This window comes from Chelonia mydas, chromosome 8 (assembly GCF_015237465.2).
Source record: "Chelonia mydas isolate rCheMyd1 chromosome 8, rCheMyd1.pri.v2, whole genome shotgun sequence".
NCBI lineage: Eukaryota > Metazoa > Chordata > Testudines > Cheloniidae > Chelonia > Chelonia mydas.
The window spans coordinates 76,408,494-76,436,383 of NC_057854.1; the positions used below are offsets into that span (position 1 = coordinate 76,408,494).

Sequence of the window (27,890 nt, forward strand, 5' to 3'; positions counted from 1 at the left end):
TCCACTTGCACTTACAAGTTTAAATAATTCCAGAATTGTACCATACAGACTACAGTTGTTTTATTTGCACAGTTTCTTCAATCAACATATTGATAAATTGTATAAAAGTTGATAGAACTTAATCCCAAATTTATTAATATAACCATGTGGAACTGGTAAATTGAAACCTTTGCCACTAAGCATTAATGCATTTTGCATTAGTGTTTACTCAAGAGAACCCGCTCCTCACTCTATGCAAAGGACTCAGTTATTAAAGCTCCAAACAGGAAATGGTCACTTAGTGAACTGTGTTACCCCACATAATCGCCTTGTAAGATCTTTATTTCAAACTTGATTAATATCTACTTGGAAATTACTATGGATACTAAATACTAAGAAATTAAGAAAATTCAAAGCCAGAAGCGTCTACTACCAGGAAAGCTGGTTCAGAGAACACGCTTTGTTTAAGGTGCAGCTTTACTAATTTTAATACTGATGATCACTCTTCATAAGAGTGATAGTTGAATGATTAAAAAACTACATATAAAATGTTAATTTTGCATATTTAGGGGCTTCTAAACAATAATCTTGTCCCTCTTCCTGTTCAGAGACAGAAGTCCTGCCCAGAGTCCTACATCATCACATGCAGCAGGGCCAACTGAGGCATCAGCAGCTACCTAGAGAGGGTTCAGCTATTTCCAGTGGCAGCAGTCTATGATAACCAAAGAAGAGGAGAAACATGGATCTGTATGTCCATAGCCCAAACAATCTGATGCAGGATGGGGACAACAAGCTCTTGCAAAGGTAAGACATCAGAGCAAATAGGTAGGATCATGCTAAAAACAAACCAAAACTCAGCAGCAAGATGTCCAATTTGAAATAGACTTTGGGAGGCTGTAAGTCTCATGGGGTATGCCTACATTGCGCTTTACAACCTAAAGCAGCAAGTCTCAGCTGAGTAGACACTTGGGCTCAGGATGTAGCTCAGGCTCTGAAGGGTGGGCTTCAAAGCCTGAGCTCCAGCTGAAGCATCTATTCAGCTGTTTTTAGCACCCAAGCACAAGCCCGAGTCCGTAGACCTGGGCTCTGAGACTTGCTGCCATGGGTTTTAAAACACAGTGTAGACATACCCATTGAGACTTTATGGGCCTCCAAATGTACAGGTACCTTCAGACACAGGTAAACTGGGCATTCTCTATGCCTGCAAGAAGGGGATTTAGATTTAGTATAATCAAACGTTATGCTCTTTGGAGCAGTGAATATTTCTTCATCTGGGTTTGGAAAGTGCTCGCCCCGTGGGTGCTACAACAGTAGAAGTAATAAAAAACGGTTACTAACCTTTCTGTAACTGTTGTTCTTCGAGCGGTGTTGCTTATGTCCATTCCACATTAGGTGTGCGTGCACCGTTGCCAGAGATTTTTCTCTCAATGGTATCTATCGAGTTGGCTCTAGCACCCTTTGGTGCCACACATTTCTGCACTAGTATAAGGGGTGTCATCGGCCCCGCACCCTCTCAGTTCCTTCTTGCCGGCTAACTCTGACAGAGGGGAAGGAGGATAGGTTGTGGAATGGACATGAGCAACATATCTCAAAGAACAGTAGCATTGGGAAAGTTAGTAACCGTTTTTCTTCTTTGAGTGCTTGCTCATGTCCATTCCACATTAGGTGACTGACAAGTAGTACCCAAGGAGGTAGGCTTGGAGTTCATGGGCATGCTGATTGTAATCACTGCTCTCCCAAATCTGGCATCACCTCCAGCCTGCTGGGTGACGGCATAGTGGGAAGGTATGCACTTGAATCAGGACCTGGGCCAGAAATACCTCTAATGAGCCCTGAGCCCTTGTCGAATGAGTAGTCAAGATAGCAGGAGGTGGAATATCTGCCTGCTCATAGCACACCTGAATACAGGAGATTACCCAAGATGAGATTCTCTGGGCTGAAACTGACAGGCCTTTCATCCTCTCTTCTACTGCCACAAAGAGTTGCATACATCTACTGAATGGTTTAGTCCTCTCAATGTAGAAGACTAGGGCACATCTGACATCCAATGAGTGAAGCTGCCATTCTTCTGAATTCCTGTGTGTTTTCAGGAAGAAAACTGGCAGGAAAATGGGCTGGTTACTATGGAACTGAAAAACCATATTTGGCAGGAATGCTAGGTGGGGGCCCAGTTGAACCTGGTCCTTGATTAACACAGTGTATAGTGGTTCTGATGCAAGGGCCTTGATTTCTGAGACGCTTCTGGCTGAGGTAATCACTATCATGAAGGCAACCTTCCAGGAGAGAAACAGCAGCGGGCACGATGCTAGCGGCTCAAAGGGAGGGCCTATGAGTCTTGACAGGACCAGGTTTAAATCCCACAGGGAAATCGACTCACAAATCTGAGGGTAAAGTCTCTCTAACCCTTTAAGAGAGAAGATGGACATCTTGTGCAAGAAAACTGACCTACCATTCACTGGCAGCTGGAAGGCTGAGATTGCTGCTGGGTCTACCATGATAGATGCAACGGCCAAGACCTTGCTGTTTTAGGTGGAGCAGGTATTGCAGTATAGATTGAAGGGAAGACCGAGTGAGTTGGAGATAGACCTCGTTAGGAAAACAATTTTGAAAAACGCTTCCACTTGGACAATGTAGGTAGCCCTAGTAGATGGCTTCTTACTACCTAGCAAGACCTAGCGGACTTGTTCTGAACAGGCTTGTTCCTCCAGGCGCAACCATGGAGCTTCCACAAGATCAGGTGAAGGGCTCCGAGGTTTGGGTGGAGTAAACAGCCCTGGATCTTGTGAGATTAGTTGCATTACTGACAAGTCTAGCAGTGTACTGAACCAGTGTTGGCATGGCCATACCAGGGCTATTAGAATAATGCTCGCCTTGTCCTGCTTGATTTTCAGAAGGACCTTGTGTACAAAAGGAACTGGAGAAAATTCATAAAATAGGAGATCTGTCCACGGAAGCAGGAAGACGTTTGAAAGGGAGCCCGGGCTATGACCGTGAAGCGAGCAAAACTGATGGTATTTCTTGTTCTGCCTGGTTGGAAACAGATCTATCTGGGGAGATCCCCACCTTTGGAAGATGAACCTGGTGGCCTGGGAGTGGCCTGGTGAGAGGAGAAAGATCAGCTGAGGTGATCTGCCAGGGCCTTCTGAGCTCCCAGAAGATGGATAGCTTCAAGGTGAATGGAGTGCTTCATGCAGAAGTCCCATAGATGGACGGCCTCCTGACACAGGGCCCAGGAGCATGCTCCTCCCTGCTTGTTGATGTAGAACATGGCTGCAGTGTTGTCCATAAGTACTCATACTACTTTGCCTGTGATCTGGGGAAGAAACACTTGGCAAGCTAAGCGTACCACTCTGAACTCTCTGACATTTATGTGTAGGGAGAGCTCTTCATGGGTCCACTGACCCGGTGGTCTTAGGCGGTCGAAATGGGCTCCCAACCTAGATCGGAAGCATCCAAAATCAGGGATACTGATGGCTGGGGGATAGGGTGACCAGATGTCCCGATTTTATAGGGACAGTCCCAATTTTTGGGTTTTTTTCTTATATAGGCTTCTATTACCCCCCAGCCCGTCCCGATTTTTCACACTTGCTGTCTTGTCATCCTACTGGGGGATGACAAAGGGAATGCCCGTCGTAGGTGGCTGGGGGCTCCTTCTACCAGTTGAGGGAGGCAAGGATCAGAGCTGGAACTCTAAGCACAAGAAGCTAAGAAGCGGTCAAGTTGCTGAGACCTGAAATGCCTCCTCGAAGGATCCGGTGCATAGAGGCCCAGGGACCAGAGGATAGCCCTGGAGTCGTTCAGGCCATGAAGCTTTGTGTCCGTTTGCTCCGAAAACAATGAGGTACCATCGAATGGGAGGTCTTGGATTGACTGTTGGACCTTTTATAGTAGCCCCAAGGATTGCAGCCAAGCATTAGCCTCATGACCACTGTGGAAGGCATCGTTTTGGCTACTGCGTCAGCTGCGTTCAGGGTCACCTGGAGTAGGGCTCTATGTTCTTTTCCTCCTCTAAGAAGGCAGAGAACTCTTGCATGGAGCCCTGAGGCAGCAAATCCTTAAATTTTGTCAGAGAATCCCATATATTATAATCGTTCCTCTCCAGCAGGGCTTGCTGGTTCAAGATACAAAGTTGCAATCTGCCTGTTGAATAAATTTTTCTGCCAAACAGATCTAGCTTAAGTCTTTCTGTTTGGGGATAGTGTTTGTCTGGCCCTCTCATTGGCTGCTGTTATGACTAGGGACTCAGAAGGAGGATGAGAATATAAGTACTGGTACCAATTGGCTGGCATATAGTAATTCTTCTCTGCCTTCATCCAAGTGGGAGGAAGAGAAGATGGGGTCTGCCACAGGGCTCTTATCAGACCCATAACAACCTTGTTGATGGGAGGGCCACCTCAGATGGTGATGCAGTGAGCAACTCAGTCAAGAAGATCTTGTTTGGGAAGGAAGAGGCCTGTACCGGTGGGGGAGCTTCCTCCTCTTCTTCTGCCCTGATTACATACATCAGGCCCACATCTTGTGTGTTGGTACTGGACTTGGTACTAGAGTCGGGATCCGATGCCGAATGGAGCCATGCAGGAGCCCACCTCTTCGACGCCACTGAGTAGGACTGGTGGGACGTAGGATAAATAACGGCAACAGCTCTTGGGATGCGTGTAGGGCTCCACCTCAGACTGAAGAAATGTCCTCCTGAGGTGACCACAGGGAAGCAGTACCCCTCATTTCTGCCACTTCGTGCTGAGGGTCCAGGGACTGGTGCCGGACTGGGGATGATCTCACAGAAGAAACATGGCCTGGTTTGCCTTTGGAAGATGCCAAGGGCCCCGGTGCTGGGAAAGAGCTTGGAGCCCACTGCTCTTTTTTGCTCATGCTCATTGGAACCGGAGGTTGTGGCATTGGAGTCAGTGGTACTGGGAGAGATAAGTCTCTGGCTGCTGCAAAGGTCTCTGGGGTAGAAGACACTGTGATGACTTCCTGGCATATGCGGAGTGGTGGTGGTGGTCTTGCACCGGAATCAATGGCCCTCAGGGCGGCGTCAACAGTGCTGCCATGGGACCGGGGTGAAGTGGCCCAGCGTGGGTCGCACTCCACTGCCTTCCCCATTTGCCTTACCTCAGCACTGGGGAGTGTCCTCTCTCAGATCACTGCTTCTCATGTTTTTTTCTCAGTACCAGAGATGGAGAACAGTGTCAAGAAACACGCAGTGCCGGAGAGGTGCTTCACAGCAAAGCTGAAGTGCTCGGTGCAGAATCTGAGCTGCTTGGCTCTGACATCAGTCTAAGAGCGGCTTCTGTTAGGATAGCCCTCAGTGTTGCCTGTCTCTTCATATGAGGCTTATAGTCCCTACAGATCTGACTGTGCTCTCATACATGAACCCTTCCCAGAGGCTTTGGACAACTGGAATGTGGGTTGCTCATCGGTAGAGGCTTGCTACAGGAGGCACAAGGTTTGATGCCTGGGGCTCAGGGCATGCCCGGCTCCAAGGGCAAAGGGAGCCCCTCTACACTAAAGGAGGGGGACTAATTACCTACACTAGTATTATTTACACTATTTACACTACTACTAATGGAAGACTAATAAACTAAGCTGAACAGAAAATACCACTGAAACACCTTGCCAAAGCAAAAGATGTTCCAGCAACTGTCATGGGTGGTAAGAAGGAACTGAGAGGATGCGGGGCTGGCAACACCCCTTATACTGACAGATAAGCGCGCAGCATCAGAGAGCACAAGAGCCAGCCCGACAGATACCACTGAGGGAAAAATCTCCAGCAGTGGTGCATGTGTGCACCTAACGCAGAACGGACATGAGCCAGCACTCGAAGAAGAAATAATCATATGCTGGTGTAGCAATAATTGTATACATAATACATACATAAACACACAAATCATTCTAACACCACTTCCAGAAGATTATATTTATGAAAATTACATTGTGGCAAAGGAACTGGCAATTTGCTTGTTCTGCAGTGACTTTCCTTAAATAATGATTTACTTTCCTGGGACAATATTTCTGGAAATGTCCAGAAATACTACTTAATATTTTTTGTCTAAAATGATCCTTCTGGCTTTAAATATGTCAACATTTAAAAAATAAATCACTTAAAAACAAAAAGTATAGCCTTAAGGAATCAATCTGAAAGAAAAAAGTGCAAGCTTCCCCTTTTCTTGTTTAAGGCTGGCTCTCCCTCCTCCTTCCACCACCCCGTACTTTCCTATTGTTTTGGCCACAGTTTTGCAAGCTGATCCACGCAGACAGACCTCAATGTTTGTATAGATTCCCACTGACATACAGGAGTTTTATACAGATTAAAGGATCCTTTAGTGGGGCTCCACCTGGGTGCAGAAATCTCCCAGTTCAGAACAGTTTGCAAGATCAGGGCCCTAGCCTGTCAGTTCCTCTTTGGGGCTGGGCCCTTTTATTAGTAAAGTCTACCATGTTTTACCTGCATGTATAAATAACAGTAAGTTAGTCATATTACTGCAGAACTGCTGCACAGACCAAATGCTCCACCCTGGTTGTGTGTAATGAACATACGGGCTAAAGATTCTTGGCCTACATGGTAAAACTGATAGAAGAACTCTTTTGGAATGATTCCGCCTCCTGCATAGTAACATCAGTCAACTGAGAAGCAACCCTGGCAGAGACTCAAGACTGCTCATCCAGGTCTGAAGAGGTCATGTGAAAGCATAAATGAAAAAGGGGTGAGGAAGAAATGAAAACAGCTATTCAAATACCTGTCCGGTACAGTTCTGTAGCACCCCTAAAGAATCGGGGCAAAGTTGCCTCCAATAACATAATAAAGTCTTCAAGCTCTTCAGTGACTCCCACTAGGAAGTATTCATTAATCAGGTTGTACTTGGCTTGTTCCAAAGCCCATCTGCTCCCCACATTCCTAAAATGATAAAAAGTAATTACAGCAAGGTTCTGAAGTCAGCCAAGAATTCTTGATTCCTAGATGTAGTTTTCTTCACATCATCTTTGCACAGGCAAGAGACTCATTTTAAATCACACCCATCTCTAATTTCCTTTTCCTAACCCCCCCCCCCCCCCGGGGCAATTTCTCTCACCTGTGATTCTGTCAACACCAAACCCAAATGTCATGGATTATGGCTTTACAAAGCCGCTCACAACAGTCTCTTGCTAATAGTAACACCTTACCCACGAGGGTTTAGCAATTATATGGCTATTAATTTAATTAATTCAATTTCTAAAATTTTACTTTTTCTGTGTCTCAAGAATCAAATGGTCAGAACTACCATTTTTTTACCTACTCAAAAAATGAGGTATGTATGTGGGGGGGGCACATGCCCTCCTTTCTTTATCCTCTGATAAATATCATCTGATAATTCCTCTGACTTAGCAAGTATTATTCATTACCATAGTTAAATGCCAACACAAAAGCAAAGATGGCCTTACAAAGGAGAAAGAATAGAGCTGTCATCTCTCCCACTCTCATGGTTTCATTGCCAGAGAGGAAGGGGGGACAGAGGGGCTCAACTTTTCTTCTTCCTCTGGTCCCACTGCCAGACTGGGGTACATGGGGCTTGCCCACATTATACAGAGTTTGCACTTGAGTAAAAGTCACCAAGTGACCACCTGCTTTGCTTGTGATTAAATCCAACAAATTTAGTGATAACAGGCTTGATAATAACGCTCCGTGTCTTCACTCAGAACCTTTAAGTATATTTGTTTCCACAGATAGCAGTTAGCAACTTCTCTATCACTGAGTGTTAAAAGGATTTGAATGGAATTGTTGTGCACAAATAAGCCATTTTCAAACTTACATTCCCTGGAGACTAACAAAGTACATGGCTCTTGTATAAGCAACAAAAATGCTTGATCCACATGTACAGTTAATCCTTATCAAATTTCATTTCACCTTCTAACAACTAAGCTGCATTTATTATTGAGAGCTTGGCATACAGCTTATCACAACAGCACCTCAAACCAAGCTACTTATATCATTTTCCCTCTGTATAAAACTCAAATAGCTTGAACAGGAGAACACTTAGTTCAGGCAAACATGTACACTAAGATTTACCTGATTCAACAAAAAATTGTCACTACTGAATCTGTAATACTGGGGTCTATAATGGAAATGCTGATTTTTAGTTAAAGAATTGTTTGCACACTTCTATAATGTCTATTACAAAACAAATGTCTTTTAAACTTATTCCTTGGAAAATAGTTTCTCAACATCTAACCCTCCACCACACATTTACTTATTAAATATAGATTATAGGTGATAATATACTTGATTAGCAGCTTAAGCCAATTTTATCTCCCTACCAGCATTCTGAGCTGTGGCCACAGAAGAATGGAATTTGAAGCCAAAGTTTCTCTGGAGCACAGTCTGAGCCTCCAGCTGCTACACATTCATCAAAGGTCTGGAACAAAAGACAAAGTTGCACAGTGAGCTATAAACCCCAGCCTTCATATCAAACATCTTACAGTTAGTTGTTAAATGTGCTGGGGATAGAGGAACACGAGATTGGGGGGGGGGGGGGGGGGGGGGGGAAGAGAAAATGTAATTTTTTTCAAGTGTTGTTTTCAAAATACCTTATAAAGAGAATCTATTGGTCTTAACATTTTGTGATTGAAATTAACTGACTACTTTAAGTCCTGCTTGTATCCTCTGCAGAAAAGTGGATTCTGTCAGAACCAGCAAGACTGTATACTGTTAATATTACAGTTTTTCCTTATTACAAAAGTCATAACAATGGTCCCAAATGCTGAAATAATATTACTGCAAAACGGAGTGTGGACTGGATCATAACTGTATTATACAGCGAATATTTTGTTTTTATAAATGATAGGATCAATAGCCTACCACTATTTTACCGTACCAACAAATTACTGGTATCTCTTTTCAAATCTGAGTCTGTAAAAGATGGTCACTTACCTTCTTGTAACTGTTGTTCTTTGAGATGTGTTGTTCATGTCCATTCCAATCAGGTGTGCGCATGCCGCATGCACGGTCCTCGGAAACTTTTTCCCTTAGCAGCTCCCGTCGGGTCAGCTAGGAAGCCTCTTGGAGTGGCGCCTTCATGGTGCTCAGTATATGACCCTGCCGACCCTACCCCCTCTTCAGTTCCTTCTTGCCGGCTACTCCGACAGAGGGGAAGGAGGACGGATATTGGAATGGACGTGAACAACACATCTCGAAGAACAGTTACAAGAAGATGAGTAACCGTCTTTTCTTCTTCGAGTGCTTGTTCATGTTGATTCCAATCAGGTGACTCCCAAGCTCTCCCCCGGGCGTGGGGTCGGAGTTAAGGAATCACTGACTGGAGCACCACTCTACCGAGAGCATTGTCATCTCTAGCATGCTGGGTGATGGCACAGTGGGTGGTAAATGTGTGCACCGAAGACCAAGTTGCCGCTCTGCAGATCTCCTGGATGGGCACCTGGGTCAGGAAAGTGGCGGACGAGCTCATGTCGAATGGGCCATAATAGCCAGGGTTGGGACCTTAGCGAGGTACAGATGCAGTCCGTGATTTAGGAAGAAATGCATTCTGAGGAGACTGGAAGCCCCTTCATGTGGTCTGCCACTGCTACAAACAGTTGTTTCGACTTCCTGAAAGGCTTCGTGGGCTCAGTGTAGAATGCTAGCGCTCTCCGCTCACCTAGTGAGTGAAACCTCTGCTCCTGTGCAGTAGCATGTGGCTTGGGATAGAAGACTGATAAAAAATGTCTTGGCCAATGTGGAATTGGGATACCACCTTGGGAAGGAAGGCTGGATGCAGCCTGAGCTGTACTTTGTCCTTATGGAAGACTCTGTGTGCGTGTGTGTGGGTGGGGGGGGATGTCAGAGGTTAATGCAGCAACACATTGACCTTGTAATCTGGTCAGAAGGTCTGCCAAGCTAGTCTCACCACTCTAAGCTCCTTTATATTGATGTGGAGCGGGATCTAGGACTGCGACCACCGGCCCTGTGTCTGTAGATCTCCAACATGGGCCCCCCAACCCAGGTCTTTCGCGTCCATTACTAAGGTCTTGGCTGGTTGAGGGATGCTGAATGGGACTCCTTCGCAGACCATGCGAGGGTCCAGCCACCACCATAGGGTATCTAAAACTTGCTCCAGCACTGTTATTACAGTCCAAACTGTCTCGACCTGGGTGATAAGCTGAGGTGAGCCATGCCTGGAGTGATCTGAGCCTCAGCCTGGCATGCCTGACCAAATAGGTGCATGCCGCCATGTGTCCACGAGACTGAGGCATGTCCTCATGGCTGTAACGGGGTATCGCCTGAGAATCTGAATGATGCTTGAAATCTAGACTCCGGTAGTATTGCTCCTGCCTGAACTGAGTCCAGCACTGCCCCAGTGAATTCTATTCATTGGGTCGGTGACAGCATCGACTTTTCCACGTTGAGGAGTAGTCCTAGTCTCTGGAAGGTCTCTCTGACTAACTGGACTTGGGACTTCACCTGCTCCCTGGAGCACCCCCGCAGCAACCAGTCGTCGAGGTAGAGATAAACCTGTACCTGCCTCTTGTGGAGAAAGGCCACGACTACCGACATGCACTTGGTGAACACCCGGAGGGACCTTTGATGCACTGTGAACTGATAGTGTTTGTGGTTGACAACAAACCTCAGGAAACGTCTATAGGCCAGCTAAATGACTATATGAAAGTGCGTCTTTCATGTCAAGGGCACCTTACAAGTCCCCTGGATCCAGGGAAGGAATAATCATGCTCAGGGAGACCATGAGGAACTTCAACTTTACCATGAACTGATTGAGTCCTCGCAGGTCTAAGATGGGTCTGAGACCTAATGTTTGCCTTGGGGATTAGGAAATAGAGTAAAATCCCTTGCCCCTTAGCTCCTGAGGAACCTCCTCCGCTGCCCCTATGGCGAGGAGTGATTGCATCTCCTGGATAAGGACTTGTTCGTGAGGCGGGTCTCTGAAGAGGGACGGGAAAGGGGGGTGGGAAGGAGCAGAATTGGAGAGAATATCCCACTTCTACCGTGCAGAGAACCCAGCGAAAACAGCCCTGCTCCGAAAACAGCCCTGCACCCTTAAAGGGAAGGTCCTGCAGGGTCTGTTGAGCTTCCAGGGGAAGACCGGAAGCTTGGAGCCATACGGTCCTCCTCATGACCACTCCAGAGGAGATGGTATGTTCCACCGAGTCTGCCGAGTCAAGGGAGGCCTGTAGGGATGCATTGGCTGCTGCCTTCCTCTCCTCTACCAGAGCTGAGAGCTCTGCCTTTACTCCGCGAGGAGCGACTCTTTGTATTTGGACACAGAGTCCCAAGACTAAAGTTACACCTGCTGAGGATAGGCTGCTAGTTGGCTATCCCCAGCTGTAGGCCCCCTGAGACATATACTTACCTGCCAAAGAGGTCCATACATTTGGCCTCCTCAGCCTCGCGTGCAGCGCCTGTTGCCCTTGGCGCTCATTTTCATTCATCGCCGAGACCACCAGGGAGCAAGGGTGTGGACGGAAGAATAAAAACTCATAGCCCTTGGAAGGTACAAATACTTCCTTTCCACTCCCCTGTCAGTGGGTGGAATCGAGTCTGGAATCTGCCACAGAGTCTTGTTATTCTTTTGAACAGTTTTTATTATAGGTAATGCCACTCTGCGATGGGGATCGGGAACAGTGCTGGTCCGGCGACAAGGAGAGCCTCATCATCATGGGCTTGCCTCTAGATGGGACCCATCTAGGAGGTGCTGGAGGCTTCTCTCTAACAGCTGGGGGTGGGTGCAGTTATTTCAATGAGCTCCTTAGCAGCTTCAAAAGTGTCTGGGATGGAGGGGGGCTCCAAAACCTCCACCAGGCACTGCCCCGCTGGATAGTCATTAAGTGCCAGGCACAACGGTGCTGCCGGGGGCGCCGGAGTGATGGCACGAGTTCTTGCTGCTTGGGAGCTGAGTCTTTCCTCTGGAGCAGCAAAGCCTCCCCTGATGGTGTCGCAGCTCTCTGAGGAGAGCACCTTCTGTCGGCCTTCTTATGGCGCTTGTGGGTTAACGGAGATGTGGATTAATGCCAGGGCACTGCTCCTTGCTGTGGTGCTGAGAGTCTGGGATTCACGGACCAATGAACGGAGTGCAGCTTCCATCAGTAACTGTTTTAAATGGAAGTCACGCTCCTTTCTAGTTCTAGGCTTGAAAGTCTTACAAATCTTGCAGTTCTCAGACTGCTGCGCCTCCCCTAGACAAGTCAAGCACAAGTTGTGGGGATCGCTATTAGGCATAGGCTTTCGCATACACTGCAAGACAAACCCTTGGGCTTGAGGCATGCCCCAAAGTCCAAGGCGGGATGAGGGGATAGGAACAATCCCACGCACCAATTTCTATACTAACTACAAACAATAATACACTAACTACTAAAACAAGAAACTGGGTAGAACTAGGTACTAGGCTAAGGGAACACTTGCAAGCAAGTGAAATGCAGTTCCAACGCCACCACAGACGGTAAGAAGGAACTGAAGGGAGTTGAGTTGGCAGGGTCATATATTGAGTGCCATGAAGGCGCTGCTCCAGGGGGCTCCCTAGCCGACCCAAGGGGAGCTGCTAAGGGAAAAAATTTCTGATGACTGTGCACGCAGCGCGCGCGCACCTAATTGGAATAGACGTGAACAAGCACTCGAAGAAGAACCTAAAATACTATGGCTCCAAATAAGGGTAGACATGAAAGTAAGTTACTGCATCCAACTTCACTTTGAAGGAAAAAAACTAGACCCAAGACATCATTCTACACACATGGATACCTGCAGTGAAGCATAGTGTTTCAAGCTTATAATGTCAGTTACAATAAACGTTCTGTTAACATTGGAGGGAAGTTAGTATTAAAAACATGCTATACATACAATAGTCAGAAACTCAAGTATTTATGATTTCTCTAAGCCAGGTATAGGATACATGTTTAGAGCACAGTACTGTTTTTATTCTGTGGAAGTATATTATACTTATGAAGACAGCTTTTTACAATATTTCTTGTGTTCTGTGTAATTAAAAACGTTACTGTTTTGATAAGATCATCAAATGTATCAAGTGAAAATAAATTGGGGAAAAGAGTAAAAAAAAATGTAAGACTTGCATTTGTTTAATTTTAACTGACTATAGACCTAGTAAGATTTAGGACTCTACCGCTCTTGTAACTGTTGTTAGGAATCCAACCCAAGATGCAGACACCTACAAGCAGATTGCTTGAAATTGCTGCAGTTTGGTAAAATCATGCATCTCCAAATAAAGCTCTGCCCATACTTCAGTAATATATATTTGCGCATTTTCACTAGTGAAGAACTTTAAAGTGTTCAGAATTGAGCACTGATAACAATGTAGCATCTCACTGAAATGATGCTTTTCTGAAAGATAAACATGTTTTAACCTGTTTCAGAGTAGCAGCCGTGTTAGCCTGTATCTGCAAAAAGAAAAGGAGTACTTGTGGCACCTTAGAGACAAACAAACAAATTGTCTGCACTTCATCGGATGCGTGCAGTGGACCCGAGTCACAAAACAACTTAAGAATCTGCTCAGCTCAGAATGAGGTGGTTAGTATCTTAAAAGTTGCCAGAGAAAGCTTTATGCTTGAAACAACAGAGGAAAATGATCTTTTTTCCTCTTTCATGAGTGCTAGCTTTCCACTTTAAGTATTTATACAGCATAAATCAACGTATCCAAGCATTGACCTGTCCTGGGCACATTTCCCGACCTGTGCAGACATATGCCAAATGTCAAATATGAGTTGGAATTTGTCAGCCGGTAAGATTTCTCCTGCAGCACAGGTCACTTTGTAGTCACCAGGGAGGGGATGACAGAGGCCAGGAAGACCATGCAGAACTTGAGTTTGACCATAAACCGGTTCAGATCCCGCAGGTCCAGGATGGGCCTGAGTCCCCCTTTGGCCTTCGGGATAAGGAAATAGCGGGAATAGAACCCCTTGCCTCTGAACGCCCCAGGGACCATTTCCATTGCTCCCTGGTCTAGGAGCCGCCCCACCTCCTGGTCTAGCAGGGCTTCATGCGAAGGATCCCCCAGAAGGAACGGGGGTGGGAGATGGTTGGGCAGGGACGAAACAAATTGCAGCGTATAGCCCCGGGAGACCATGTTGAGGACCCAACGGTCTGAGGTTAGTCGCGACCGCTCCGGGAGGAAAGCAAAAAACCAACTGCATAAGGGAAGCTTTATTGAGAGGGGATCCCCCTTCGGGAACTGTCAGGGTGTCCCCCGGCGTCCTATCAAAACCGCCTTTTCCCCGCTGAGGGCGCCTCTTATAGTCTCTCGACTTTTTATAGGCAGCCTTGTACTTAGGCAGGGCAGCCGGAGCAGGGGCCTGCTGCGGCTTAAACTTAGTTTTGGCCGGAACCAGAACATAAAGACCCAGGGTCTGCAGGGTCGTGCGGGAGTCCTTCATGCCATGCAGCTGTGTATCCGTTTGTTCCGCAAACAGAGCCTTCAAACGGGAGATCCTGCATGGCCGACTGCGCCTCACTGAACAGCCGGAGCCACAATGCCCTTCTCATGGACACCGCCGAGGCCCTGGATCGAGCTGCCGTGTCCGCCGCATCTGACGCCGCCTGCAGGGACGCCCGGCAACAGCTGCAAGCTCCTCCACCAGTGCCTTGAACTCTTTCTTATCGCGCTCCTGGAGGGAGTCCTTGAATTTTGGCAGTGAACCCCACTCCAAGTTGAATTCATATCTGCTCAGGAGAGCCTGGTGGTTTGCCATCCACAACTGGAAACTCGAGGATGAATAAACCTTTCTGCCAAAAGACTCCAGCCTCCTTGAGTCTTGATTTTTCAGAGTGGGGGCTGGTTGGCCCTGCCGCTCCCTGTGGTTGACCGTCTCGACCACCAGGGAGTTGGGCATTGGGTGGGTGTAGAGGTACTCGTGCCCCTTGATGGGTACAAAGTACTTGTGTTCTGCCTTCTTCGAGATGGGGGCTAGGGAAGTTGGCGTTTGCCACAGGGCATTTGAAATCCTTGCCACCCCCTCATGGAGGGGCAAAGCCACCCTGCCCGGTGCTGAAGATGACAGTACATTGAACAGGGAGTCCGAGGACTCCTCCAGTTCCTCTACCTGGAGGTGAAGGCTCGATGCCACCCATTTTAAAAGTCCCTGATGGCCCTAAAGTCCTCCTGCGGGACAAAGGGGTGCGGGGCCGCTATCGCCTCATCCAGGGAGGGTGAGGAAGCTGGTATGGTGCTCTGGGTATCTGCCGGCACCGGAGGGTCCACCACCTGGTCGGTCTCCTGGAACAGTGCCAATGACGTACGTCCCACCAACCCTCTGCTCGGGGGCCTGGAGAGAGAGGCCGATGGTGCCTCTGAGACTCTGGCTACCGAGCGGGGACCCCACCAGGGGGCTGCGTTGGAGGCCATGGTGCCCACTGGTACCACTGTGCCAGCCACTGGGCCTGGTGCCACTGCACCTGCTGTGGCACCGATGGCCCCGGCTGTTCGGCATTGGGAATGTTCCCACGACCAAGACCGGTGCTGTGCCGGGTGCAACTGTAGAGAACCCAGCGGTGAGCCGACACTGGCAGTGCTCCTAGTCCCGGAAGTCTCTGGCCGTCTGCAGGGTCTCCGGCGAGGACGGCATCCAGGTATCTGGGGAGGCCTGGTCTGACGTGGCTGGGCTACTCCACTCAACATGAGTCGGAGGCCTAGAGGCTTGAAAGGAATGAGGTCTAGTCTCTGCCACTGGTTTACCTCGGTGCCACTGTGAAGAAGGCACTTCTTAGCTTTCTTATGCCTCCCCAGATGGGGAGCGGTGTTGACTAGTCAAAGGCACCGGGAGGGTCGCCGCGCACCGATGCCGCAGTGCTGATTCTGAGCAGTGCGCCGGAGCCAGGGTCAACCCCGACTCCATGAGAATGGCCCGGAGCCTAAAGTCTCTTTCTCTCTTAGTCTGAGGTTTAAATGACTTGCAAATTTTGCAACCATCACTGATATTGGTCTCACCCAAACAGCATAGACAGTCTGTGTGTGGATCACTCTTTGGCATAGATCGCCTGCAAGTGTCGCATGCCTTAAAACCCGGGGCGTGGGGCATGCCCCGGACCGGGTACTCTAACTAAATGAACTAACTAACAGCTAACTAACTACAGGTACTAGCACTGAACGAATGAAAAGTTCTGGGGATGAGCTACAGCAAAGCTGGAGCAGCACAGTTCCGATGCACCTTCACCAGCAGCAAGAAGGAACTGAGAGTGGGGGGAGCACGCAGCTCCCCTTATACCGTGCCGTGGAGGCACCACTCCAGGGGTCACTGGGGTGCTTCCCTACGGGTACTGCTAGGGGAAAAACTTCCGGCACCGGTGCACGTGGCGAGCACGCATACCTATTGTGGAATACACATGAGCAATCACTCGAAGAAGAACCTTAACTAGTTGCTTATTTACTTAAGAATTTTTAAGTAACGTGATTAATAAGAGAAAAACATAACTCTTAGCAATCTTAACTGGTTTTCTAAATGTAAGTTTTTGGTTTTGGACTGTATCAAGAAAAATCATATCAAATAAGCAGCTAAACTGTCTTGCTGAGAGAAACACGCAGAAGATGCTGCAGTATTGTTTAATGCTTAAATTAGCGGCTCTTTGGAAGTATCTGAAATCATATGTACAATGACAATTCAGATGGGATTCTAAGATATAGTAAATGATTATGATGATGGATACTCCGGTTGGGTTAGTCAGTTGTTGATCGTTCTGAACTTTATATCTGATGTAAGTAAAATTGTCATCCTCTTGTTAAGTAACTTTGAAAAGGTTACACGGGCAGCACTATAATCTGAATTATTATAGTGGAAGAAATTAAAGCTTGGTGACAAAATTTTATCTGGGTAGAATAGGGTGCTTGCGGGACAGTTCAAATGTGTATGGCAACAACAGTAATATCTAAAATCAAAATACATTTATGTTAGCAAAAGTGACATGATAAAAGATTGAAAACAAGAGCCTGAAGTACAAGAACAGAGAATTATTAAGTAACACATTAGGAAGGTTTAAATTGAAACTAATGATAATAGCTCTAATCTCTGAAGGAAGTTATTTAAAGTGCATTCTATTCTGAAAAGAGATTCCATAGAAATGGCATTGTGGGATTTTGGCTTATTGGTTCTTAATAAATGCACACCAGATGTGTTCAGATTACAAATTACACGTAAAATTATGTTTTTATTTTTTGTTTTTTTAATTAACTTCCAGTCCTCTATCTCACACATCTCCACCAGTGAAAAGTTCTGCAGGCCAATTATGCCTCCAATGACGCTGTGTAACCACACTACCTTCAGTAGTTTTGCATAAGGGAATTAGAAGTAAACAATCCACACACAGAATAGAACAGAATTCAGCCCATTCACTCTTAGCAGTGCAGACTCAGCACAGCCAACAGAATTTACACCTCCACAAAACATTAGATAAGACTTTTCAATGAACTTTAGAATCTTCAGTTGTAAGGAAGATTTATTGTTATCCCAAAGTCTATCTTAGAGCTTTACTTTCAATGTCCAACTACTATATGCTACACTAATATATGCATACTCTTTGTTTAATCTGAGTTCAATTGAATCAGTCACCCAAAAGAAAAGCCAAACATCCATGTATAAAGTGGACATTTTTCTAGGTGGTCTTGAATAATGTTTTAAAAATGAAAGTCTTCATGGTGTTATGCAAGAATATAAGACTGGCCACAATGGTTCAGACCAAAGGGTCCATCTAGCTCAGTACCCGCTCTTCTGACAGTGGCTAATGTCAGGTGCTTCAGAGAGAATGAACAAAACAGGCAATCATCGAGTGATCCATCCTGCCATCCACTCTCAGCTTCTGGCAATCAGACAAATCTATCCAGTCAATATTAATTTTTTTACTGCAAACTCAAGGGAAATAAAAAAATTGAACCGATTTAATGCCTTAACTGAATGTGATTTTTTAAAAGCAACCTTAAGAAATCAAAGTATTCCTTTCATACCAGGGTCTGATTGAAGACAAAAAGGTATACTGTAAGTGGAACAGTTTTATTATACAATGCTAGTTTTAATTCTGTCAGATACATGTCCAGTGAAATAACAATAGTTCAATATTTAATTTGCCAAATGACTTTTTTTCAAACCATTTCCAATCATTATTTGGGGCTGAAAATAAAGAAAACCCTGGATCTAATGTCTTACTATATCACTTTGGGACAGATCATAGCAGAGAACGCACAGAGGTGGATTTAGTGCCCACAATCTGTATAAGGTGATGATTTAGTACTTTTTAACCATCAGTGGAGTATAACAGCAGCTATACACAAAGGAACAGAGAGTAGATTATAAAGTCAAGAACTATACTCCCCCTCTTTTTTTTTTTTTTTTTTTTTTTTAAAAAATGTGATATCATACATCATACCATCACTATAGCAAGTCTACAAAGGACACATTTTAAATCCTTACTTTCAGTTACTGTTCTGCTTGAAGTTTTCATGCTTTTTCTTTTACCGAGAAAAGATTTTCCCTAAGGAAAGCTTACAGGAAATTAATTAGGCATATTTTGAGTTGGTTAAATGTTAAAAATGCTTAACAGTAAAAGCACCTGAACAGTTGCTTGTACTCAGAAACACAAGCAAACTTCAAGTTATCTTCAAACTTAGCATATATGTTGTTACGATCAAGGTTTTGCAACGTTTGAAGGTAACAAACTTGAAATAAAGTTCAGAATGTTTGAAAGGTTTCAGGTAAAAACTCCACACTTAACACACAAATGTCTTTATTTGCAGAACCCTCTCTCTACTCACATGGTAGAGTCTGGTGAGGGGAGGTGGGATGCAGGGGCAGCAGATGGAGCCAAAACCTTAGTAACAGAGGCAGAGCTACTTCTAGCTAAGGAAGCAACGAGGAGCAGCAGCTTCCAGATTAGTGGTCTTGCCAAAAAACCCCAAAACCAAAAACCAAAAAACAAACCAAAAAAATGCTAATTTTAAAAAGTAAAAACTTACTTACTATGTCATTGTTTCTTTGCATTTGGCTCAGCTTGCATAATGAAAATAATCTATTTGGTTTGACTTTTGTTTAGTCAGTTTCACTTTCAGTTTTCCAAGGTATTAGCATAACGGTGCACTATTTAGATTGCAAACATTGCAGAAAAAGTTTTTTGGTTAAAAATCCTGTGTTTCCACTGAAATTGAAAAAAAAAAGAATGGAAAAATTTCAGCTCTTAAGTTTTGTAAAAAGCTTACTTTTACAAAACTTTACATTTTCGGTCAAATTCAATCTCTTTAAAACTGTCCATTCAGCAAATATATTGCATTACTTTGCTTACTTATATGCAAGTACGATCCAAAGTGAGGCATTCCAACAGTATATATATTATAGTAGATATATAAATGCATCCTGGGATAAATAAATTATGGAATTAACAGGAAGCTGTAACAATGCTTGAGCAAGGGAGGTTTTGCTGTTTGAATATGCTAAGTTGGGTCAGTCCCGGTCAGCTCTAAAGAAGGGTGGGAAAGTGCAGAACATGTATCACTTGAACACCACAATTTTCAAATAGTGCACCTTGCATATGTTAAAGTCCTATCACAATATTAAGTGTTCAAAATCAACAGCTAGGACAGCTGCTGAAAGACAAAGCAGATATTCTTTTAGCATGATAGCTTTAGAGTGCAGGTTCAGTTCAACTTCTTGCAGAATGGATTTCTGGTACCTCTAATAGAATAGTCTTTTCATTTGACACTTGCAACCTTGAATATTTACAACAATGACATTTGGGCTGAGATTTTTCAGACTTCTGAGCCCTAAATTAATTTGTTTGCAAAGTTTCAAGAAAATTCCTTCATTTTTTTTTTTTCAGAATTAGTCATTCAAATAAACAGTTGCTCACAAAAGGTCAGAATCTTGGATTTATACTTCTTCAAAGGTCTTACAGCATATGGAGTTGTACACCTTGGTTCAAAACCAACACAAAGTGGAGCATGCCACCTACCAAAATCACCAGCATCGTCACTGTTGATCCAAGAACAGCTCTGATTTTCAAACTTCACACAAATTCAATGGTGTAATTTCAACCTTAAATCCACTAATATTTTGAATTTTTTTTTTTTTTTTTTTTTTTTTTTTTAAAGGAAATATGGCTTTAGCCAAACCATATTTTAAAGCTGTTTTCAGGTCAATTTTAGTACGGATAAGACATGAAAGCAGAATCTAAAGCGTAGGTTACCTTTTTATCCCCCTGTTTTCGCCTTCGTAGCCCTGGTCTGTAATCATCTCCAAACCGCAAAAAGTAATAATAAGAAACTAGTCGTTCTATAGGATCTCTTATGACATTAATGTAAATTGGTTTCTTTTTAACACCAAATCTGAAATAGAAAATAAAGTCAAACCAATGTTTTTTCCTGTAGTTTCTCAAAAATATATTTACTGACATTATGTAAATGTGAACATATATACATATTACAGACAGGAAATTTTAATCTTTAGTGCCAGGAAGTCAACATTTCACATTAGGGCTCTATATTATTGTTCGAAAGAACAGAAGAGTGCTGTCTGAAAAAGGACAGATGAAAAAAGTATTGAAAACAGAGATACTCTCTACCTTGTGATGGAGGGTTCCAGAGATGTTAACACAATAGATTCTTGATTACAGGAACAAGACAAACTCAAAAAACCAAACCACACACCAGGTAAGTCAATTCTGTGTGTTTGTATGATTTTTTGTTTGTTTTTAATATAATCCAACCCTAGTCTTTGAGCTAAAACAATATTGAAATGTCAATAATTACATCCCACCTGCTTCCATACCAGGTGCAGAAAGTTTTAATATAAGTAACCTGACCTTAGAAATTCCTTCCCTCAGTCTAGCAACCGAATATTCATACCACAGAAGCCCTCAGAAGGTTCGGTCTTCCTTTTCTGCTTCCTGTTGTTGTTGCCGCCTTTCTAACGGTGCTATGCACTAGTGAAGTAAGTGGTATTCCTGGCATGACTCCAAGGGCAGAGATGCAGACTACAAGGAAGGGGAGGTGCTCAGGGACTGTCATTTGGCTATGATTATAAAATGTGGGTGTCTGATACTAGCAGAAACTTCATTTTCTATTACAGTTAGTGACTTTTCAAGATTTTTAAGGCCACTGTGCTACCTAAGGAAATTTTGATTTAGCATAGTACAAACTGGAAGCCTCGTAAAAAGTAACAAGGTGCTAACTCAAATGACCAGACAAGTGATCAGAAATAGTTTTATATTATTTCCCCCCCAATTGGTCTATACTAGGGGAAATTTTCCTTATTTTTCTTCTCCTTTTGAGACTTGTCAGCCATAGTTTAGGTAAAAGATCATGATGAACTAAGCAAAAAGAAAAGAACATAAAGAGCATTTAAACATTTCAGAGACCCCAGGAGGTGCATCCAATATCATGAGCAAGCATGACATCCTCAAGTGAAACTAGAATCTTTAAAATGTTCGAATACATTTATGTTCAGCTATAACTGCTAGAATTTTGTATTGACAGAGAATCATGTGACCGTACTAGCTAAACCAGAGAAACCTTAGCAAAGCACAACTCAAGATGCAGTACAATTAGGGGTAAAGACATTTGAAAAAAGTTATAAACTAAACTAACTACTGTTGGTAGGGGAAAACTATTAGGTCTTGGGTTGAAAGAGTAAAGAGGAGAGAGAACAGAAGGGCAAAAGGTTAGTAGTAGTAAATGAGGAAATAAAAACAACTGAAAAGATTATTATTTTGGGGGCAGACTGGACAGAGGCCTGAACATTTGGTCTTATAATGACCATGCTGACCAACTAATGCAAAGCTCCTTGGAGCCTGGATTGTGTCATGACATATATTTGTACATCACCTAGCATTATAGGTCTCAATCCTGATTGGTGTCTCTTGGCACTCTGTAAATATTCATGGCACAATACAAATAATAAGTAATAAAATAATAATAATGAAACAGTATTGTCCTGTGTCAAAGGAAGCTATTTTCCCATCTATTTAAGGAAAAGAAAACAGCATCATAATGGAGATCAACTATTATGGATGACTGAAAGTGGCATCAGAATGAAAACAGGATAAAAACAAAAAACAGAGAATCAAAGGATTTTTGTTATTACTATTAGTAACAGTCAGTGGGGTTATGGCACCACTCCCTCAACATCAACGGTCTTGGATTGACCCCTACTGCTGCAATGTTTTTGGTTTCAGCACAATGTAAGAGGTGTTTCTGAAATATTTAATGCATCGAAGTCTCATTTGGCATTTAATACACAGCCTTAATATTTTCTGAAATAGTTTACACTTGACAATTACAAGCATGCAGAACATACTCAGAGTTTCTTTAAAAGTACAGATCAAAAGCCAAGAGCAACCAGAGCACTCAACATATGATTTTAATAATGAAAACCAAAAATAAGAGAAAGGAAGCTGTTGTGGGAAAAAGTTAGTCATTTAGGTAAAAGGGCAACAATCAGCAAACACAAGGATAACACAGCCCTGGAAGGAAATATGAACATGAATGAAATCTGTGAAATTGCTTCGATGCCTTTCTACAGGTACAATAATTATTTTAATCTGAAAAGTTCCAGTACCTATAAGATGTTTTCAGCTTTATGCCTTGAGTAATGTAAAGAATAATATTCACCTAGCTGTTCACAAGGCTGTTATTCCATTAAGGGTTCAATTCAAAAAGTCTATTAATATAGTATTTTAACTTTTAAAAAAAGGTGGGAGGGGAGGTTGATGCAATGTGAAGCACAGAGTTTCTTCATTTTATTTCTTTTTTTTTTTTAAGTTTAGGTTTCTCTCCTTCTGTTTCTTTCAGCAATCTTGAAATTTCAGCTGCTGCAGTGGCTTTTAGGACTTTCTATTAGAGATGAGCTAAATTGGGAGTTTATGATGCCCCCCCATTTTACTTTTACTTTTTTTTTTTTTAAATAGAAAGTTATAATTAAAAATTACTTCTAGAGAGGGGTTTAAAGGCTACAAACCAAAAGATCTTTACCCTCTGAGGTTAACTGTCTGAGTGGAAAGGAGGAGGAACACAAGTGATGGGAAATATGGGCATGATCTTGCACCAATGAAGTCAATAGGAGTTTTATTACTGACTTCAGTGGGAGCAGGATTAAGCCCTACAAAGGGGAACATCATTCAGTGTATTTCCTATGTATTTTTTTTTAAAAGTAGCATGAGTGTATAGCACAAAAGTGACTGCTTTAATGTACTGCTATGTTATTAACTGTGGCATGTTAAAAACTAAATTGTAAAAAGTTTAAAATGTATGGTGAACGTGAAGAGCCACACACTTCAAAGTAACCTCACTGAACACCAGTTATGTGGTGTTACTTATTAGATGCGGTGTGTTTGGGAACAGAGTGCATCTAAACAACTCAGCCTGTGAAGCATATCACTAGGATGATACTCTCAGTATCCAGAAGAGCGAGCTGAAATTCTCAGGCAAAGGCACTCCTGTTGCTCAGCCAAGGAATAATATTGCTAACTTGTGGAGTCAGGCCTAAACAAGGAGTTAATTCTTTTTTATCATGCAATAAACAGGTCAAAGTTGTATTAAAAATCTAAAGGGAATATTGCTCATTTGAAGGACACTCAACATTTGCATTTTTTTAAAAACAGTTGTCAGATTCTGAACACTAGAGGGCAGTAATATTTAAGATGGATCAACATAATCTACTTGAACTACTGGACTCCACAACTGAAAACTGGCAAAACTATCACGTTTCGGAAGGAAATATTTTATCTACTGTGTAGTTTTAAGAATATAAATAGTATTAATCATTGCAGATGAAACAAATCATGAGGTAACTTACTTTGCAAAATCCAAGTAAGATATATGTCCATGATAAAATCCTGGTTTCATTTCCTTCCAGGAAGTTACATTCTTCACAAATCGCACCTTCAAAAGTAGAAAACAGTCAATATTCCAATACCATTCGGAATGACTGATGCTCAGCCTACAATAATATGTTCCATTCAATAAGTAAAACCGAACAATGCATTATGATAAAAATCTATCACCATGAATATTACCAAAAGACATATGACTAACTGAAAAGGATACTTTATTTAGAAGCACATGGCAATTGACTCACTGTAGAGAGCCACAATTTAAAGCTAAAAAAAAATATGAAGTACAATATAGCAATCAGAAAGGCAAATAAAGCAAAGTCAGAAACATGACCAATACAAACAACATTTTAATTAGTATTTTTTGTTAGCCTTAAACATAGTTTGAAGGCAATATAGAGTGCCCTCAGCAGTGAGCAACAGGGACCAAATCCATCAAACTGTATTCAGATTCCAACAGATTTTCCGCAAGAAGGGAATGATTTTTTCTTCAGATGTGTTAGGTGAAACTCTGGTTTTTTATTGGATCTATTTTACAGGGACATGAAGGCATCGAACCAGGTGGACCATTTGCTCAAAAGGAGCAAAATTTTAATTTTGGATGGACCATCAACCAGACTGCATTTCAGCACTATGTTTAGTTTAAGGTACATCTGCATTCTTCTCTGGAGCTTATAACTAGGAAAAATTAATTTAAGCCCAAAAGCTCAACACAACAATCTAAATCTAAACAGGGATGGTATCCCTAGCCTCTGTTTGACAGAAACTGGGAATGGGCAACAGGGGATGGATAACCTGATGATTACCTGTTCTGTTCATTCCCTCTGGGGCACCTGGCATTGGCCACTGTTGGAAGACAGGTTACTGGGCTAGGTGGACCTTAGGTCTGACCCAGTATGGCCATTCTTATGTTCTTAGATCATACCAAGGCATGAACTAGCCCTTAGACAAGAGCTGATCAAGATCTAAGTAGACCCTGGCAAAACTCCACAATGGATAGAAACAGACCTCACATTTGGAAGATGATCATGCAGTAGAAAATAAGATACACGGTCAAAATTGCAAAGTATGATCAATTTAAGATAAAGTAAAACAGCCAAATGCTGGTAGCTTAGTTTTATTAGATGAAAAGAGTCTTAACACCCAGAACAATAAAACTATGAAAATTATTTAATAGCTGGTGCATTGGTTAATAAAGAAAAGTTGATAAATTTGAATCTCACCAGCTGTAGGGTAGTGATATGCCATTTCTGAAGCTGAAAAGCAGAGGGGAGATCACTCACATAATTAATGGAAATAGTTAAGAATCACACTTGGATATTAACTAAAGCACCAGGAATTTGCCCTGTACTAAGCTCAGACAGAGTGATGGCCTATACAACTAAACCACAGAAATATCAACTGCAAAATTCTCAGTGCAGCTGTTCTCTGTTAAACAGAACTCATTTTTTGTAGCAGTGTAAATGTAAAAAGTATCACAGAACACTTCACAGATACACGGAGTACATATATACAAATACAAATAAAGTAGGGAGACTGCAAAATATTGTACATAAAGCATTTATAGATGTGCAACGGAACAGTGAAGACCCGTTACTTAACCAAGTTTCAAAATCAGTGTAAAATTGAGAAGCACAGGGAGAAGAGAATTGCTTGCAAATCCCTTCCTAAGGCCAATCACTTCTCACTAGGCCTGGTGACTCCTCTCTCCAATGTGTCAGTGAGGCAGACAGATGCAGAGGTACTGAGGAGAGACAAAGATTCAGAAAAGAAAAGTCTGGTGTCTACAGATAACCTTAGATAATAATCTGAACAGGATAATGAGTCACTGAGGAACATGTGCTGAATTCAGAAATGAAACAAAGCCAGTGAAGATTCTGTAAGGCGGATATGTTATTTCTTGGAATGGATGAGATCAGTTGTCCATTGTCTTGAGGTTCCTTTGAACCACTGGCTCTTAAAATTCCCATGTGGAAGTGGCTCATGCTACTTTGTCATATGCAGCTTTTCCTCCTTTGATGCAGAGCTTATGTATGGCATCTCCTAAACGGATTGAAATAATGTGCTCTGCTTAATGCTAGCCTTGAAGTTAACTTTCATCAAGTCTGGGTTGAGGACCGCATGATGTTATTATAATGCTGCAAAGCAAACTGCACTGGCTTCCCATCTGTTTCAGGATGCAATTCAAAGTTTTGATTCCTATCTATAAAACCCTATATTATTTAGAACCTGGCTAACTCAAGATACACCAGTTCCACAGTTTCACTGACTCTGTGCATAGAGAGGGTGTGATCTGGCTCCTCCCTGGCGGTTGATATAATACATGTAGGCTATGCTAATATCATAAAGTCATAATATCGTTTAAATGCATGCCCCATCCTATGAGATGTGTCAGTGGTAAGGAATTACGAAGGTGGCGCCTGTAAGAAGGGGATCCCTTTGCATGCATTGGCCGGTTCTTCCACCAGTCCATGGAGTTCTTGACCCTGGTGGGCAATGACAAGGCTTTGTCCAGATTGTCCCTGTTCAGTCTGTAAACCGAGCTGAACCACAGCTGTAGGCATCGCATGTGAAGTCTGGTGTGTGGAATCACTGCTGTGCCAGCTGCCATATGCCCCAGGAGCTGAAGGCAGATTCTCGCTGGCACTTGAGGGCTGCATTGAGCCGTGTCTATAAGCGACACCAAGGACAGAAATCTGGCCTGATATAGGAAGGCTTTGGCCTATAGCTCATCTAGGTCGGCCCGTATGAATTCTAGGCATTGCCCTGGTGTGGGGGTCAACTTTTGGGAATTGATCTGCAGGCCCAGCTCTGTGAACAAGCATATCGTGTCTTCAGTGGCTCGATGAGCCTCCTGAAGCGACCGGGTTCTGAGGAGGCAATCACACAGGTAAGGGTAGATCATTATCCCTGGAGATCGTAGATAGGTGGCCACCACTGAGAGAACTTTGGAAAATACTCTGGGTGCCAATGGAAGTCGGAAGGGGAGGAGTGAAACTGATGAAACATCTGTGAGCCAGTAGTACTGAGATGTGAAAGTAGGCATCCTGCAGGTTGAGGGCCAAAAACCAGCCTCCCTGTTCCAGTGATGGAATGATCGTCAACAGGGTGACCATCTTGAACTTTTGAGCTTTGACGAACTTTTTGAGAGCTCTGAAATCTTTTCCTGATGCAAATTAGAAAGTAACAAGAGTAGAACCCCTTGCCTTCTAGGTACTGGTTCCATGCTGGGGCGGCGAGCTATATGGGCCTGTGGTGCCTGGGCTCCAGCAATATTCAGGGCCCGGGGACCCAGCTCCACCAATGTTTGGGGCCCAGTCTCTCCTCTGGCCCTGCCTGAGGCCCCCCTGCACCTCCCCTGAGTGTCCCCCGGCCCCCACTTGCTGCCCCCGTGCACCCCCCCCGGGTCCCAGAGCATCCCTGCCTCTCCCCTGCAGCTCCACGCTGACTCCGCTCTTCTGGCTCCCGGCATGAACTGCCGCCACAGGATCCTAGTGCCCCCGATCCAGCCTGCCCTGCCACGACCCTGACCTTCTGCCTCGGACCCTTCCTTTTTCCAGTGGGACCCTCCACTAGCACAGGCCCCCCCCCGGCCTGCAGTCACTGCTCCTGCCCCACACTGGGCAAGGGGCAGCCCCATTCCCCACCCCAGTGAGGCTACAGTGAGGAGCAGCAGCAGGGGAGGAAGGTCAAGACGCTTCCAATCTCTGTCATAGGGCGCTGTCCTAAAGCGGTGTTGTGGGCCATTAGAGTTCACAGCATCCACCACAATGGAACTGGGCAATAGGTGAGTAAATAGGAACTCTGATTTCTTTCCCAGGGACATAATTTTTTTTTGTCTACCCGCTTGCATGTCGGGGCCACCGAAGCTGGGATTTGCCACATCATCTTAGGTAGGTCTAGGGTGGCCTCATTCATTGGGAGGGTGATTTTGGAGGTAGATGAGGCATGAAAGATATCGATAAGCTAGTGGTACATACCTTTAACCTCTTCCAATGTGGAGGATGTCCACCGCTATCTTCGCCAGCTTGAAACATGTGAAAGTCATCCGCCATGGATGGTGGAGACACCATGACTGCTTCGTCCAGTGAAGAAGAGGATATGGCCTTGAGTGTGACCT

At 43.9% G+C, this 27,890-nt stretch overlaps 1 protein-coding gene across 2 annotated transcripts in view; it reads right to left on the reverse strand.

Annotated features, from left to right (window-relative positions):
* HS2ST1 (heparan sulfate 2-O-sulfotransferase 1) overlaps positions 1 to 27,890 on the reverse strand; it is a 168,405-nt gene that overhangs the window by 6,461 nt on the left and 134,054 nt on the right. For both annotated transcript variants that reach the window (XM_037906013.2, XM_043552815.1), the window contains exons 3-6: positions 23,734 to 23,819; positions 20,129 to 20,267; positions 8,272 to 8,369; positions 6,717 to 6,874 (exon numbers count right to left, since the gene is read on the reverse strand). In XM_037906013.2, the coding sequence (XP_037761941.1) occupies positions 6,717 to 6,874; positions 8,272 to 8,369; positions 20,129 to 20,267; positions 23,734 to 23,819 (481 nt within the window). The remainder of the gene's footprint in view (positions 1 to 6,716; positions 6,875 to 8,271; positions 8,370 to 20,128; positions 20,268 to 23,733; positions 23,820 to 27,890) is intronic.